The sequence below is a fragment of the Egretta garzetta genome, unplaced genomic scaffold, assembly GCF_000687185.1.
Source record: "Egretta garzetta isolate BGI_Z169 unplaced genomic scaffold, ASM68718v1 scaffold96, whole genome shotgun sequence".
Taxonomy (NCBI): Eukaryota; Metazoa; Chordata; class Aves; order Pelecaniformes; family Ardeidae; genus Egretta; species Egretta garzetta.
The window spans coordinates 568,427-579,840 of record NW_009259965.1 but is presented as its reverse complement, the minus strand read 5'-3'; the positions used below and the strand labels follow the sequence as shown (position 1 = coordinate 579,840).

General features: G+C 43.8%; 1 protein-coding gene across 4 annotated transcripts in view; it reads right to left on the bottom strand.

Annotated features, from left to right (window-relative positions):
- Positions 1-474: 474 nt before the first annotated feature.
- The window catches only part of NOD1 (nucleotide binding oligomerization domain containing 1), a 26,896-nt gene continuing 15,956 nt past the window's right edge, over positions 475-11,414 (bottom strand). For 3 of the 4 annotated variants that reach the window (XM_009640170.2, XM_035895719.1, XM_035895721.1), the window contains 7 exons: positions 11,333-11,414; positions 9,740-9,823; positions 7,428-7,511; positions 5,231-5,314; positions 4,527-4,610; positions 2,398-2,481; positions 475-1,033 (listed from right to left, as the gene is read on the bottom strand). In XM_009640170.2, coding sequence (XP_009638465.1) covers positions 961-1,033; positions 2,398-2,481; positions 4,527-4,610; positions 5,231-5,314; positions 7,428-7,511; positions 9,740-9,823; positions 11,333-11,414 — 575 coding nt within the window. In that variant the 3' untranslated portion in view covers positions 475-960. Of the gene's footprint in view, positions 1,034-2,397; positions 2,482-4,526; positions 4,611-4,672; positions 4,774-5,230; positions 5,315-7,427; positions 7,512-9,739; positions 9,824-11,332 lie in introns of those variants that run through there. The other variant, XM_035895720.1, reaches the window with a different exon arrangement.

Sequence of the window (11,414 nt, the reverse complement as noted above, 5' to 3'; positions counted from 1 at the left end):
CCCCAAAGGCAGGCAACTTAATATTTGTGTATTGCCACCAGCAGGGCACCTGGGCCAGGAGCCAAGGCAGTGAAGAGCCTGCTAATTAATATTTCCCATTTATCTCCAGACCCCCCTCCCCAGAACAAACAGTGTGAAAGCAGGAGGTAGCAGTTTCTGTGCAGCCCTCGGGAAATTTTAAGCAAAAAGTGTTTCACTGCCAGTTTTATGCTTTTACAGTGACAGCAGTAAGGACTTCGGGTTGTGTAAAAGAAAATGTATTGGCTTCGATATGGAAAAAAAGGTTATTGCAAGTAATCTGAGCCTGTTCTAGCTGTTTCTCAAAAAAAAAAAAAAAAAAAAAACCCAAACAAAAAAAGCCCCCAGTGTCTGCAACGCTGCCTACAGTCAGTGGAGAAATAAGGGCCTAATTTCCAGGCAGGAGAAAGGTGTTTGTGTTGAAAACATTGGTACCGTGCAACGATTATAGACGGATTATGGTTCCAGTAAAGCCACGTGTGTTCATTTTCAGTTATGAGGCAGGTAACACTGTCAGGTTGTGGAGTTTGTGCATCTTGCACCCTTTATGCATATATACGTGTGTGTGCGTGTTATATTTACGCATATAAATAAGTTAGAGGTTGTTTACAACAGTGTACAGAATAAATCTAAACTCAGTTATCAAAATGCCAGTGGATTTGGCTTGTTAACACTTTGCATTTCATCTTCAAAGCACCATACAAACATTAATTATTTACCCAGGCAACTTCCCGCTCACCCAAAGGATTAAGAATAACAGGCAGGGTAAGGGTCGGAGCTGAGGGAGCGCACGCAGCATGTTCATAAAAAAAAGGCAGGAGAGCGCTACAAGATTAGCTGCCACGAGCGCTGCAGATTTACACCTTTATAAAACTCGGCCGTCCAAGTGTAGGAGGAGTAACCTTTGTAACATGAAGCTTGTCAAAATGGGAAAGTCCTCATTTAAAAGCAAATGATCCGTTCTTCATTTTCAAAAGCTTTGGCCTCTTCTTGGCTTATCAGGTTCCCGTTCAAACTGGAGGGGAAAAAATAAAAGGGATGTGAAAGCAAGGTAGCGGCTGTTGCCCATCTTCTGTTCTGCCCAGGTTTTGGGAGCAGAGATCACAGCTTTGCAAGGCCGCGCGGGCTGCGGGCGTCTCACGGGCGCAGAGCTGGGAGCCGGCCTCGGGCGGGCTGCAGCACGGCTGTTCCCCCCACACATGCGAGGAACGAGGCTGCTTCTTTGGAAATAAAAAGTGAACGAACGGCTGAACTTCACTGAACTAAAAATCAGCGTTGGATACCCAGCTGTGTGCATTTCAGCAAGCAGCACGCAGGTGACAAAGGTTCTTACCATGCAGCGGGCTAGTTTAAAGAAATTCAGATAGTCTTCAGAGCAAAATTTTCAAGTCTGGCTACTTAATCTGCACAGATATTTACACCCCTGAAATTGAGCAGCCTGGTTAAGTGTGGCTTTCGGAAATGTTGACACCTATTAAACCATTCAGGTTTATGAAATTATTGGGGTTAATGGACACCCCTGAAAATTCAGGCAAGAATCAAAACACAGATTTCGGTCTGAAGATTCAGAATGATTCAAGTGGGAACTGATGCCTCTTCTCTGGATGAAAGCTGACAGTGGCCTTTGAAAAAAGCATCTCTTCCACGTCTCCAGGGAACCTACTAGTCAGATAGTGAGTCATCATCTTTCTAAGCAAGAATTGAGTGTCCTTTCACTAAAACAAATATATATATATATTTAAAAATAAATTTCATGTTCAATAATAAAGCAGCGGCGCTAAAACCAGCACAGTGCTATTGACTCCTGAGCTCCCCGAGGTGAGGGAAGGAATGTGGTATTTGGCTTTGTGCCTTGCAATGCACGTGTGTGGCTATGTGATGCCTACCTCATCTAAAACAACCAATCTTACAAAAAGTTAATCCTCTCGTAGCTTAGCACTTTCAGTGTGCTTGGAGCACCGCCCAAAGAAAATCCAAACACAAATTCTGTGAACCAAATCAGTAATGCTAATTAAATGTAACCATCTCCTGCTTGTTGGGATTTAGCTCCCGAAAAGCATGAGCATGTTTAGAAGCTTAAAAATAAAATCAGGACAAGCAAAACTTGGGTCTACAAATTTAGGCCCCAATTCTGCAAACGTACATGATCTGCGAGTGAGTGGTACAGAGAGATGTGAACTGACAAAACTGCTTGACATTCGTAACACATAGGGAAGTGTTTCAACGACAGAGGCTTTTTACCTATTTGCTGGAACTACACCCCCTGCCTCACATCATAAACTCGTTCTGAATTTTTTAGGCTGGAGAGTAGCAACGCCAAAAGCGTTTCAAAGGGAAAGGGAAGTTTACAAAGTGAGCCTTTGAGGAGGGGATCTTTACCAGACTTCTTTAATGGCCGTGTTCTCCTTGAGAGCTTCGCTGAGGTACTTCACCCCTTTGGCCGTAATGTGATTCTGGATAAGCCTAAAAGAAGAAAGCACTTCATGTCAAACTAACACACAAACCAATTTACAGAGCACGCGCAGCCTAGGCTCAACCTTGATGCCAAGGAGCAAAGCTGTCTGCCACAAGATGATGGTTGTGATTTCTATCTGTGAGGATGGCAGACAGTATTGGTCAAATGCCCCACGCGCGCTTTCAGAAACAGAGCCCAGAGTATCAGCCTTTTCCTTTTAATCTTGCATGCGGTTGCATTCTGGCGATACTGAGCTTAATTACAGAGCTGACAAAACTTCTGCTGAGAACTGTTTACTGCTGGTGTGGGACTGTGATATTTGGGCTCGGAGACAGACTAACCTCTTGGCTCTGTTTTCTTATTAAGAGCACTGGGAGACATTTTTAAGCGACGCACCAAAAAATTGGAGTGCAGAACCTGCGTAAGCCTAGTGGTTTAGCAGTTATGACCTAGAGGTTGCCAAAACCTCCCGTCTTGTTTATCAGACCAGCAAGATCTTTGAAAAATAAGGCATTGAATTTGACTCTGGTATGAGCAGGTGCAAGTCCCAGTGAAGCCACCTTAGCATACCTTAGAAGTATGTCTAATCTGAACTGAGGGAGGGAAAAAAAGAAACAAAAGATCCTCAAGTAGCAGAAGTGAAGACGTGTTAGGTAATTCTTATTAACCACTCTAGACCACGTCCCTAGCTAAAAATGAACAAAGTGCCCTCATCTGCATAAGTATACAAACTACTCATCAGCCTCATGGTGTGCCCCATGGCTGTGCCGTTCCATGTGACTGGCTGCGTGAATCCCACAGGATTCAGGATGAGGCTGAAAACTGGAATGAATTGAATGATCTCTTAGGGAGGGAGGGAAGGAAGCAGGGATGCATTCCTATTAAAGGACTTCCTGCATTTACCAAGTGCAAAGGGATCCAGTAGATTCTTTCAGCTACTGGAAAAACACTTTAATTCTGCCTCAAGTTCAACTATCTGTATAGGTCACCACCTTTTGGAGGTATCCACCGGTATAACCAACAAAGCAGGCTATAAATTTGTCTACTGGCAGAAACCCTTGGATAACACTGAGCCATGGTAAAGACACATATCTAGATTACTTCGCCTGCTTCGGACGGCGCGAGTTTTACGATGAATTCAAACCAAACTGCTCAGTGAAGCCTATCTGCAGCTATGCGCAAAGAAATCAATGCCCGCCCCCCCCTTTTTTTATTTTCAGGGTGATGGACACCAGGGCTTCTACTGCTTTCAAAAGAGGCTACACGTACTTGGCACCGCCGGCAATGCTTCCTGAGGGGCAGCAACTACGATTACTCCAGGGAATGCTAGAGTATGGTTAGCAAAGTCTTTGTATAAGCTTGTAAAGGGACTCTTGTTTATTATGTTCCCTTGATCGCTTGGAACGAACGGACGGCTATTTGTGTCACAGCCCACATCTGCCCAACCCCATCCATGGACAAATCCTTGTGAACCTCTGGATTAGCACAGGCAATGCCGTGTTTTCTCAGAAGTTTAACAAGTCTCTGTGATTGCTAGAAATAATCCCGGGTTTCCTGGGGATTTGTGTCTTATAAGTGTCCTGCATGTGTGCAAGTGCTAGCCCTAGAAGAAAACATCAGGCAAATGGGACATGCATTTCAGTGTCTGCCACTTAGGTTCTTGGTTGAAGAGTAAGAGTTGAGCTTGCTGTTTTCATAGCATGAGGATAAATAGTAAGAATCATAATAAGGGTACTCTATTCTAGCTGTCTGCCTGTACTTTTTTTGAAACTTTTGTGTTTGAGGCTAGTACTGTTCCCCTAAGGAGAGATGAAATCAATTAGTAGGTTGAAAGTTACCAGGACACACAAGCAGCTTAAACTTTTCCCTGTATGAAAGCAGTTTGAACATGCTAGACAGCAGCTTTATTAACTTTCCATTAGAACTGTCTACAAGCAGTCAGCTGCATCCAGACCATGCACAGAAAGCTTACTGTGACCTACATAGACTTGGAAGGTGAAGCTTTAATGCAGTGACTGCCAAAGAGCCTGTGCCTCTGTGGAATGTAACTCACCATAAATGCACCAGTTTCTTGTTGACCTTCAGCATCTCTGCAAAACTCATTGCTGCCTCATCATCCAGCTCATTTTTAGTCAACCTAAGTGGGAGAGAAAATGTTCACTTAGGATGTTATCATTATTTTTCAGCCCCATTTTTCCAGCTTGTCTGTGACTTAGCTTTAAACAGCCAAAGGGGGATGTGCTGTTCCTGCCCTGAGCAATTTCTAAAGGCTGGGCACAAAGAGATACTGAAGAGAAGCCCTGGAGGCAAAAGAGACAAGAGTATCAGATCTTTATTTCTCAGAGCAATGATACTTTCTTGTGATGTTTTAGTGTCTAAAAGGTGGATGAGATGTGGTGGGGAAAGGTAGAGAGGTAGAGACAACGCTGAAGAGGTGCAAAAACTGAGGACAAAGAACAGATCATGAAGGTGAGAGAAGATGAGGAAAGCGAGATGGAGGGAGCAGAGTGAAGCACGACATTGGGACACTGGAATGTGTCCTAAAGGGCATGTGCTGGTGAACCATTACTTATGTCCACATTCTTCCAGTAGGATATCTCTTATAGCTTGCCAGTAGGGGAAGCATAGGGGATGGGGGGAGGGAGAGAAGGAGCAGGGGACAGTAGGAGGAGGCAATGGGATTGGAGAAAATATAATTATGTTGCAGCTTTCTCTGGAGAAAGAGGAGGAGGAGAAGTAGATCACACTGTCAATTACCAGAATATTTTCACGGAGTTGTTGTGTTGCATAGCTTCAGCAATACTTTTGCCTCCCTCTGTCGTGATCCCGTTGAATGCGAGACTGAGAAGTAAAGATACAAAAGTTTAAGAAACAGCCAGCAGCACTTGGCCCTTCTGCTGCCAAATACTAATGAATATCCCGGATGATCTCTTTCCCAGTCATACAGTTCAGCATTTGGGTGTTTCAAAGGCTCACGTACTTTGCAAACCAGCAAGTCCTTAAGACTTTTACGAGTGAGAACGGTTCACAGGCTGCAGCCTGAGTGCAGGTCTATCACACAGGCTGTAAGGTTTGCTGTCAGTGAGTTGTACTCTTGGGACTGACGGCAGAGTTGTACCCAGCAATTTGAGAGTCAAGGCTTTTAACAAGGACAGAGAGTTGTACTCAGTAGTACACAGGTTTTTACCTGCATTTGTCATCCCAACTCCCTGTACAAACTGGGCACTTTGTCCTTTAAGTCCTTCAGATGCCTGAATACCTCATTCTTCTTCCAAACACAACACTTTCTGTTGTGCATGGAGAGATGAGCTTGTAAGTGCATGCTTTCCATTACAAACCACAAACATTTCTTAGTCTGCCCTTCATTCTTTGAATAGACATTGGCAAAATCATCCAATTAAAGTTATGCTCCAGGCTTTGAGAATTCAAAAAGCATTTTCCTCCTCAAAAGCCAGGCCAGAGCCTGAAAATAATGCAAGGTCTCAAAAAAAGGTAGATCAAGTAAGGGAATGGCACAAATAAATGTTAGCACGAGTCCCTCCTAGCTTCAGCTGAAACTGAATAATCTCAGTCTGTCATGGCCTAAAAATGGTGAGTATGCTGAAGTAAACTGATGTAGTAGGGACTATCTTCCCTTAATCTTCACATAAAGCTACCACTGGTGCTCCTTACGAGTTCAAATCACAAAGCAAGATTGACCACTGGAAGATAAAAAAATGAACCTAAGTGCAAGTATACCACAGAGCAGAAGATTCACCCTGCACAGGTGCCACCAAAACCCAGCCCTAGCCAGCACAGTTACTCCTCCTTATTTTTGCAAGCACATTCGTCAGCATATTTGTTCCCATCTGAGAATCCCAGGTGCAACCCAGCTCTGATTCACGTTCAAAATGGTTTCTTTCAAGTCTGATGCGTCTGGATGGATTCTGCAATTATGGGAAGATGGCTAATTCAGATAGCTTTTAAGTTTAAATATATCTAGGTCACTGCACCTGTTCAGCTTTTAATTTTTTAAGCCCAGCTTGCAGAAAGGAGGACAAGGCATCAGCTCTGAAATCCCTGTTTCTGAAGCGGCAGCAATAAGCTATCCAGAGATCCCCAAACTCCCCAGGAAGTGTATTTCTAAAGAAACTAGTGCCATCTGCCACCTTGTGGGGAAACCAAGGAGCCTTGTCTACTCCCTCACCATGAAGGCCAGTGGAACTGGGAGACATATCAAAAGTATCACCATGAACCCAGCACTCCAGCTGTGTGGAGGGACTCCAAAACAGCAGCAGCTTCCACCACATGCATCTTTAAATCCCTAGCCAGCATTTGAAAGTCTTGCAAGGCATGGGCTGTTTTACATTGCTGGCTTCTCCCAGTGCTGTGCTACCAACTCCGCCCATGCTAGGGCTTCCAGAAAGCTAGTTTGAGATGAATTACTGAAGTCCAGTGAGAACTACATCTCATTAGCACTGAATGTGTGGTGTCACAGCTCCACAGGAATACAGGATGAGCCTGAATTTAAGAATGCCCCAGCCCCTACCCAAACAGTTTATCACCTAAAAATTACTTTGGTAAAAGCTGCTGTACCTTCATAACAGAGAATATTAACACTGAGCTCAGTGGGAGCCTGATTCTGTGACAGCTGGTGCACCCTTCTGCTAATGCTCCCAGATCAAAATGGCACCCACTGACCATGTGCTTTCAAAAATGCCAGTAACTCTGTGTAGCATGAAGGGAGGAGGTGCAGATAGAGGAAAGGATGCCAGCCCTGCAATATTTTTAACTTGCTTAATGGCTGCACAGGGCTTTTCGATTCAGTCTGGCCTCTTGCTTGCACCAGGAGCCTGTTGGTTACACAGCGAAGGCTGCAATACCAGATGGTGTTCCAACCAAATGCTTAGTGAGAAGAGTCATCGCTTCAAAGCACAATGGGGAAGCCAGCACTATGTCGAGCCTGGTATTTTACCTCACATTCGTTAACCTGGGGTGGTTCCTCAGGGCCTCTGCAAATGCCTTTGCTCCTTCATCTCCAACTTGATTACCCCACATCCTAGTGAAGAGAGGAAACCAGGAGATATCAGGTGTGCTGCCCTACTGCCCCTTGGCATTGCATTCTCCCTTCCCACCCACCCCCCCACCTTCCCTGATTACTTCAGTCTTTCAGGCTTGTGAGAAACCTGGCAGATACCCTCCCTGCTGAGCCAGGCATGTTCCACTCCCTGCACACCACACCACCAGCCTCTGCTGACTCACCAGCACCCTAAGGCCACAGCACAGAAGCAGCTCCAGGAGACAGCCTGCTGCAGCAGAAGTGCTTTTGGGATCACCTTGCTGCACTGGGCAAACCCTCTGCAGCCCTGTACCCTTATGGGGTAAAGGAGTCTTGTGGTCCTGCACAATAAGCTGCTGTGAGAAATACACCAGGTCCTAAATCCTATTACTTCCCCGCTCAGCATTTCCTCCCCATTCCCCTGCTGCAGTTTTCCTGTTGGGCACAGACTGGCCTTTACACAGTGCAAAGTACAGGTCTTGGGAAAGCCTCCCCATGTGCACGACTGCACAGGGACCCACACCCAAATGGGTGACTTTCTGGAGTGAACTACTCTACAAGCTCCCCCTCTCCTTCCGAACAGCCTGGCAAAATGGTTACAATTCCTTCAGCGTTATACCCAAGTATCTCCTCTCTCTCCAGGTGCCAAGAGAAAGATCAAAATCTCACAGGGATAGTACAACCCCCTGTTCTTCCAAACAGTTGTAAGGAATAGTATCTCCAATGGCAAAATAACTCTTTGTAACACAAAGGGTTAAGAGAAGGTAATGTGGTAAAAGCTGCAGAGATTTGATCAACATTTAATAGGAGTATCTGGTCAAATAATTTCTATGCAGACCAACCACTTCGAAAATTCACCCTCTATTATGAGACTTGAAAGCGCCTCTGCTGAGGTATAAGATTTTTTTACAGGGATCAGGGCTTGATGACTCAGAGCCACACTCAGCTTGATGGGTAATTAGTTGGCAGCTCTTTTAAAATCAATTGAGCTTTGTGGTATCTAAACACATCCACTTCCAGTAAGTCCCCTAGAATTTCCTTGTCCTTCGGTCCCAATGTAGTTTGTTATGTAAATGCCGAACATATCTGTTTAAACATTTCTGTCCAAGCTATCCCAAATCAATTTGGAGTGATTATTTCCTCCACAGGAGAAAATAGGAGTCCTTCACTGAAATTACAGCAAGCACAGCACCGCAGCAGACCCAGCTATATGACAACGGAAGTATGCATGCTGTTGGCTATACTTGTGAAATGTTGTAGAACAATAAAATTAAAGGCCAAAAATCTGATTGCTCAAATCTGATTTTCATATTTCAGGGTTATTGTGATATGCACAATGGCCAAACAGAGGTTTTAATTCCATGTATTTGAGTATTAGGTTCTCACAAAAATGTTCTCCTGTAGAGTGGAAAGAGAAACTGGGATTTGCCGGGGGGGGGGAATAAAATCAAACCTTCAAGTCTAGCATCACTCCTGAGAAAGAGGACAGGGATTAAAGGTTTACAGTACCTTCAGACCTCTCTCCAATAATAGCAGACTCTCCAGTTTGGGACAGACTAGAGAGGATGATGGGAATTCCTTCTTACTCTTCCAGCTCACAACTTTACCAGGACTTGATGCAGAAGGTTTGACAATTGTAACAATGACACTCAGTAACTAGGTACATTGCCAACAGTCATAAACCCACCCAGACTTTTAAAAATTACCGAATATCTCTAGAACAGCCGTGTGGCTGTAAGGAAAGTGGCTATCTTTACATACTGCCCTCTTGTTAGTTTGTTGCTCCTTTAAGGTTCTGTCAGAACAGGGGGAAAAAAAAAAAAAAAAAAACAAAAAAAACATTGTTTGAACTGGAGAACAATAAAGCAGCCGGAACTTATTCAGAAGTCAGCAATGGCTTCTCAGGCAAACAGAAGCCAGAGAGATGCAGGGAGAGTGCTCTCTAACTTTGATCAGTAAAGACAGGGAGGTTCTGTCAGAACAGGGGGAAAAAAAAAAAAAAAAAACAACCCCAAAACAAACATTGTGTGAACTGGAGAACAATAAAGCAGCCCTCCTTTTCCCTCTGAGTGGAAAATGTGGCTATGCTTCTGCACCGGTTTGTTCTAATGCCGCCATGAGGAGGAATGGCAGAAGGAAAGGTAAGAATGAAAGAAGGAATCCTAAGGGATTTGCAGATGCCTTGACAAGACCAAGCCCTGAGCTCTCCTCCTCAGCACCGAACTTACCCAATTTCAAACATTGTCTTGCTCTTCTGAATGGCCTGGGCAAGGCACTTCCCTCCTTCACTCGTTATTTTATTTGCTCCTATTCTGCACAAAATACATGAATTGATGAGATACATCATTTACAACAGTACAGCTATTAGAACACCAGCTCAGAAAGCAATACAAGTATTTAAGGCTAATTAACTCTGGAAGCTAGCTACAGTTAGCAAAGATTAACTTAGAGTAAAAAAATACCACAGACATTTGACCTTTGATTAAAAGACATCAATTTCATGTTGCCTTTTACATATTTTGCATGTCAGCCCTCTGAATCAGAAGTATTACTGCAGAGTCTTGGTTTTGGTGCTCAGTATGTCAGAAATGAGCTTTAGGAACCGATCCTCAAGACAAGGACCGCTGCCTAGTTTTTAATATAGTTCATAATAACAGCAGTTGCTAGAGAACACATGAATTACATGCAGCATGTTTCATGATGCCACATGGAACAGAGTATTTCTTGGTTCTGTGGCTCCAGAGGAGACTGCAGCTGAGAAGCACAGATTGTAGTAAATTCAAGTCTTTTTGTTTTGTGCCTAGGCTATAGGTAGTGGCACAGGTCAGCGCAGCAGTAAGTGTCTCTGGCATGCTACAGAAGACCTTTTCTTTTTTTGGCCTATGTGGGGATATCAAATGGCTGGAGTTCAAGGAAGAGGTAAGTCTCAATTGCATATACACTGATGTAAAGAACAAACCAAACCCAAAAACGCTGCAACCCAACTACACTTACATCAAGTAAATCTGGTTTGTTTGGCTGACTTCAGGCACATGAATATGCACTCTATCTCAAAATAATCTCTGGGGTTACTACACAGCCTGAAAGTAGCCATCTTCCAAAAGGGTTTTTTGTGAACATTAGATTAAATAAGCAAAGCACTGCATGCACTGTGTCAAAGCAGTGAAGGAACCAGAGTGCTCTTGGGTTTCAAAACTCTACAAATACTTCAAGTGGGAAGGATGTGGCTAGTGTGGGGTTTCAGAGCAAGTTAGTGGTAGAACAAGGACTAGAAACCAAACTGGCTGCCAGTTGCTTCATTCATACCACAGCTGACATTGCTGTAGCTACCTCTATTTTCTGCTATGGTCACAACTAAACCACTGGTTAATGATCCACCTTTATGTCAAACCAGTGTTGTGCATGGACAGACACTCTTATCTGGGTAAGTTCCAGGAATTAAAGGGAAGAACTCACCAAGTTGATTTGGGGAATTCCAGAGTTGAGGTATGACCCCAGCACAGCCTGACCCCAATGGCCCATAAAAGACAAGATATGAAGAAGCTTGGTACTAAATCTAAGCCTCATTCAGGTGCTCAGACTGGATTTAGGTAAAGAACAAGTCTCACACTCTGCTTTTGCTTACTACAGTATTCCAGTAAAACTATGGATTCAAGAGCTTCACCTGCTGCCATTCACTGCTAGACTACTGTAAAAGCATATAAAACCTAAGTTAATCTTATTTGAAACATAATTCTTGTCTGTCTTCCACTCTCCCTCCCGTTTCAAGTTGCTTTACCTTAATTAGGATACTGTAGAAAGGAAAAAAAAATCCAACATACTTAACATATTCAAGGCTTGAACACTCTTCAATCAGTTTTGCAACATATTTGGCTCCAACATCAGTGATTTGATTGTTGTATA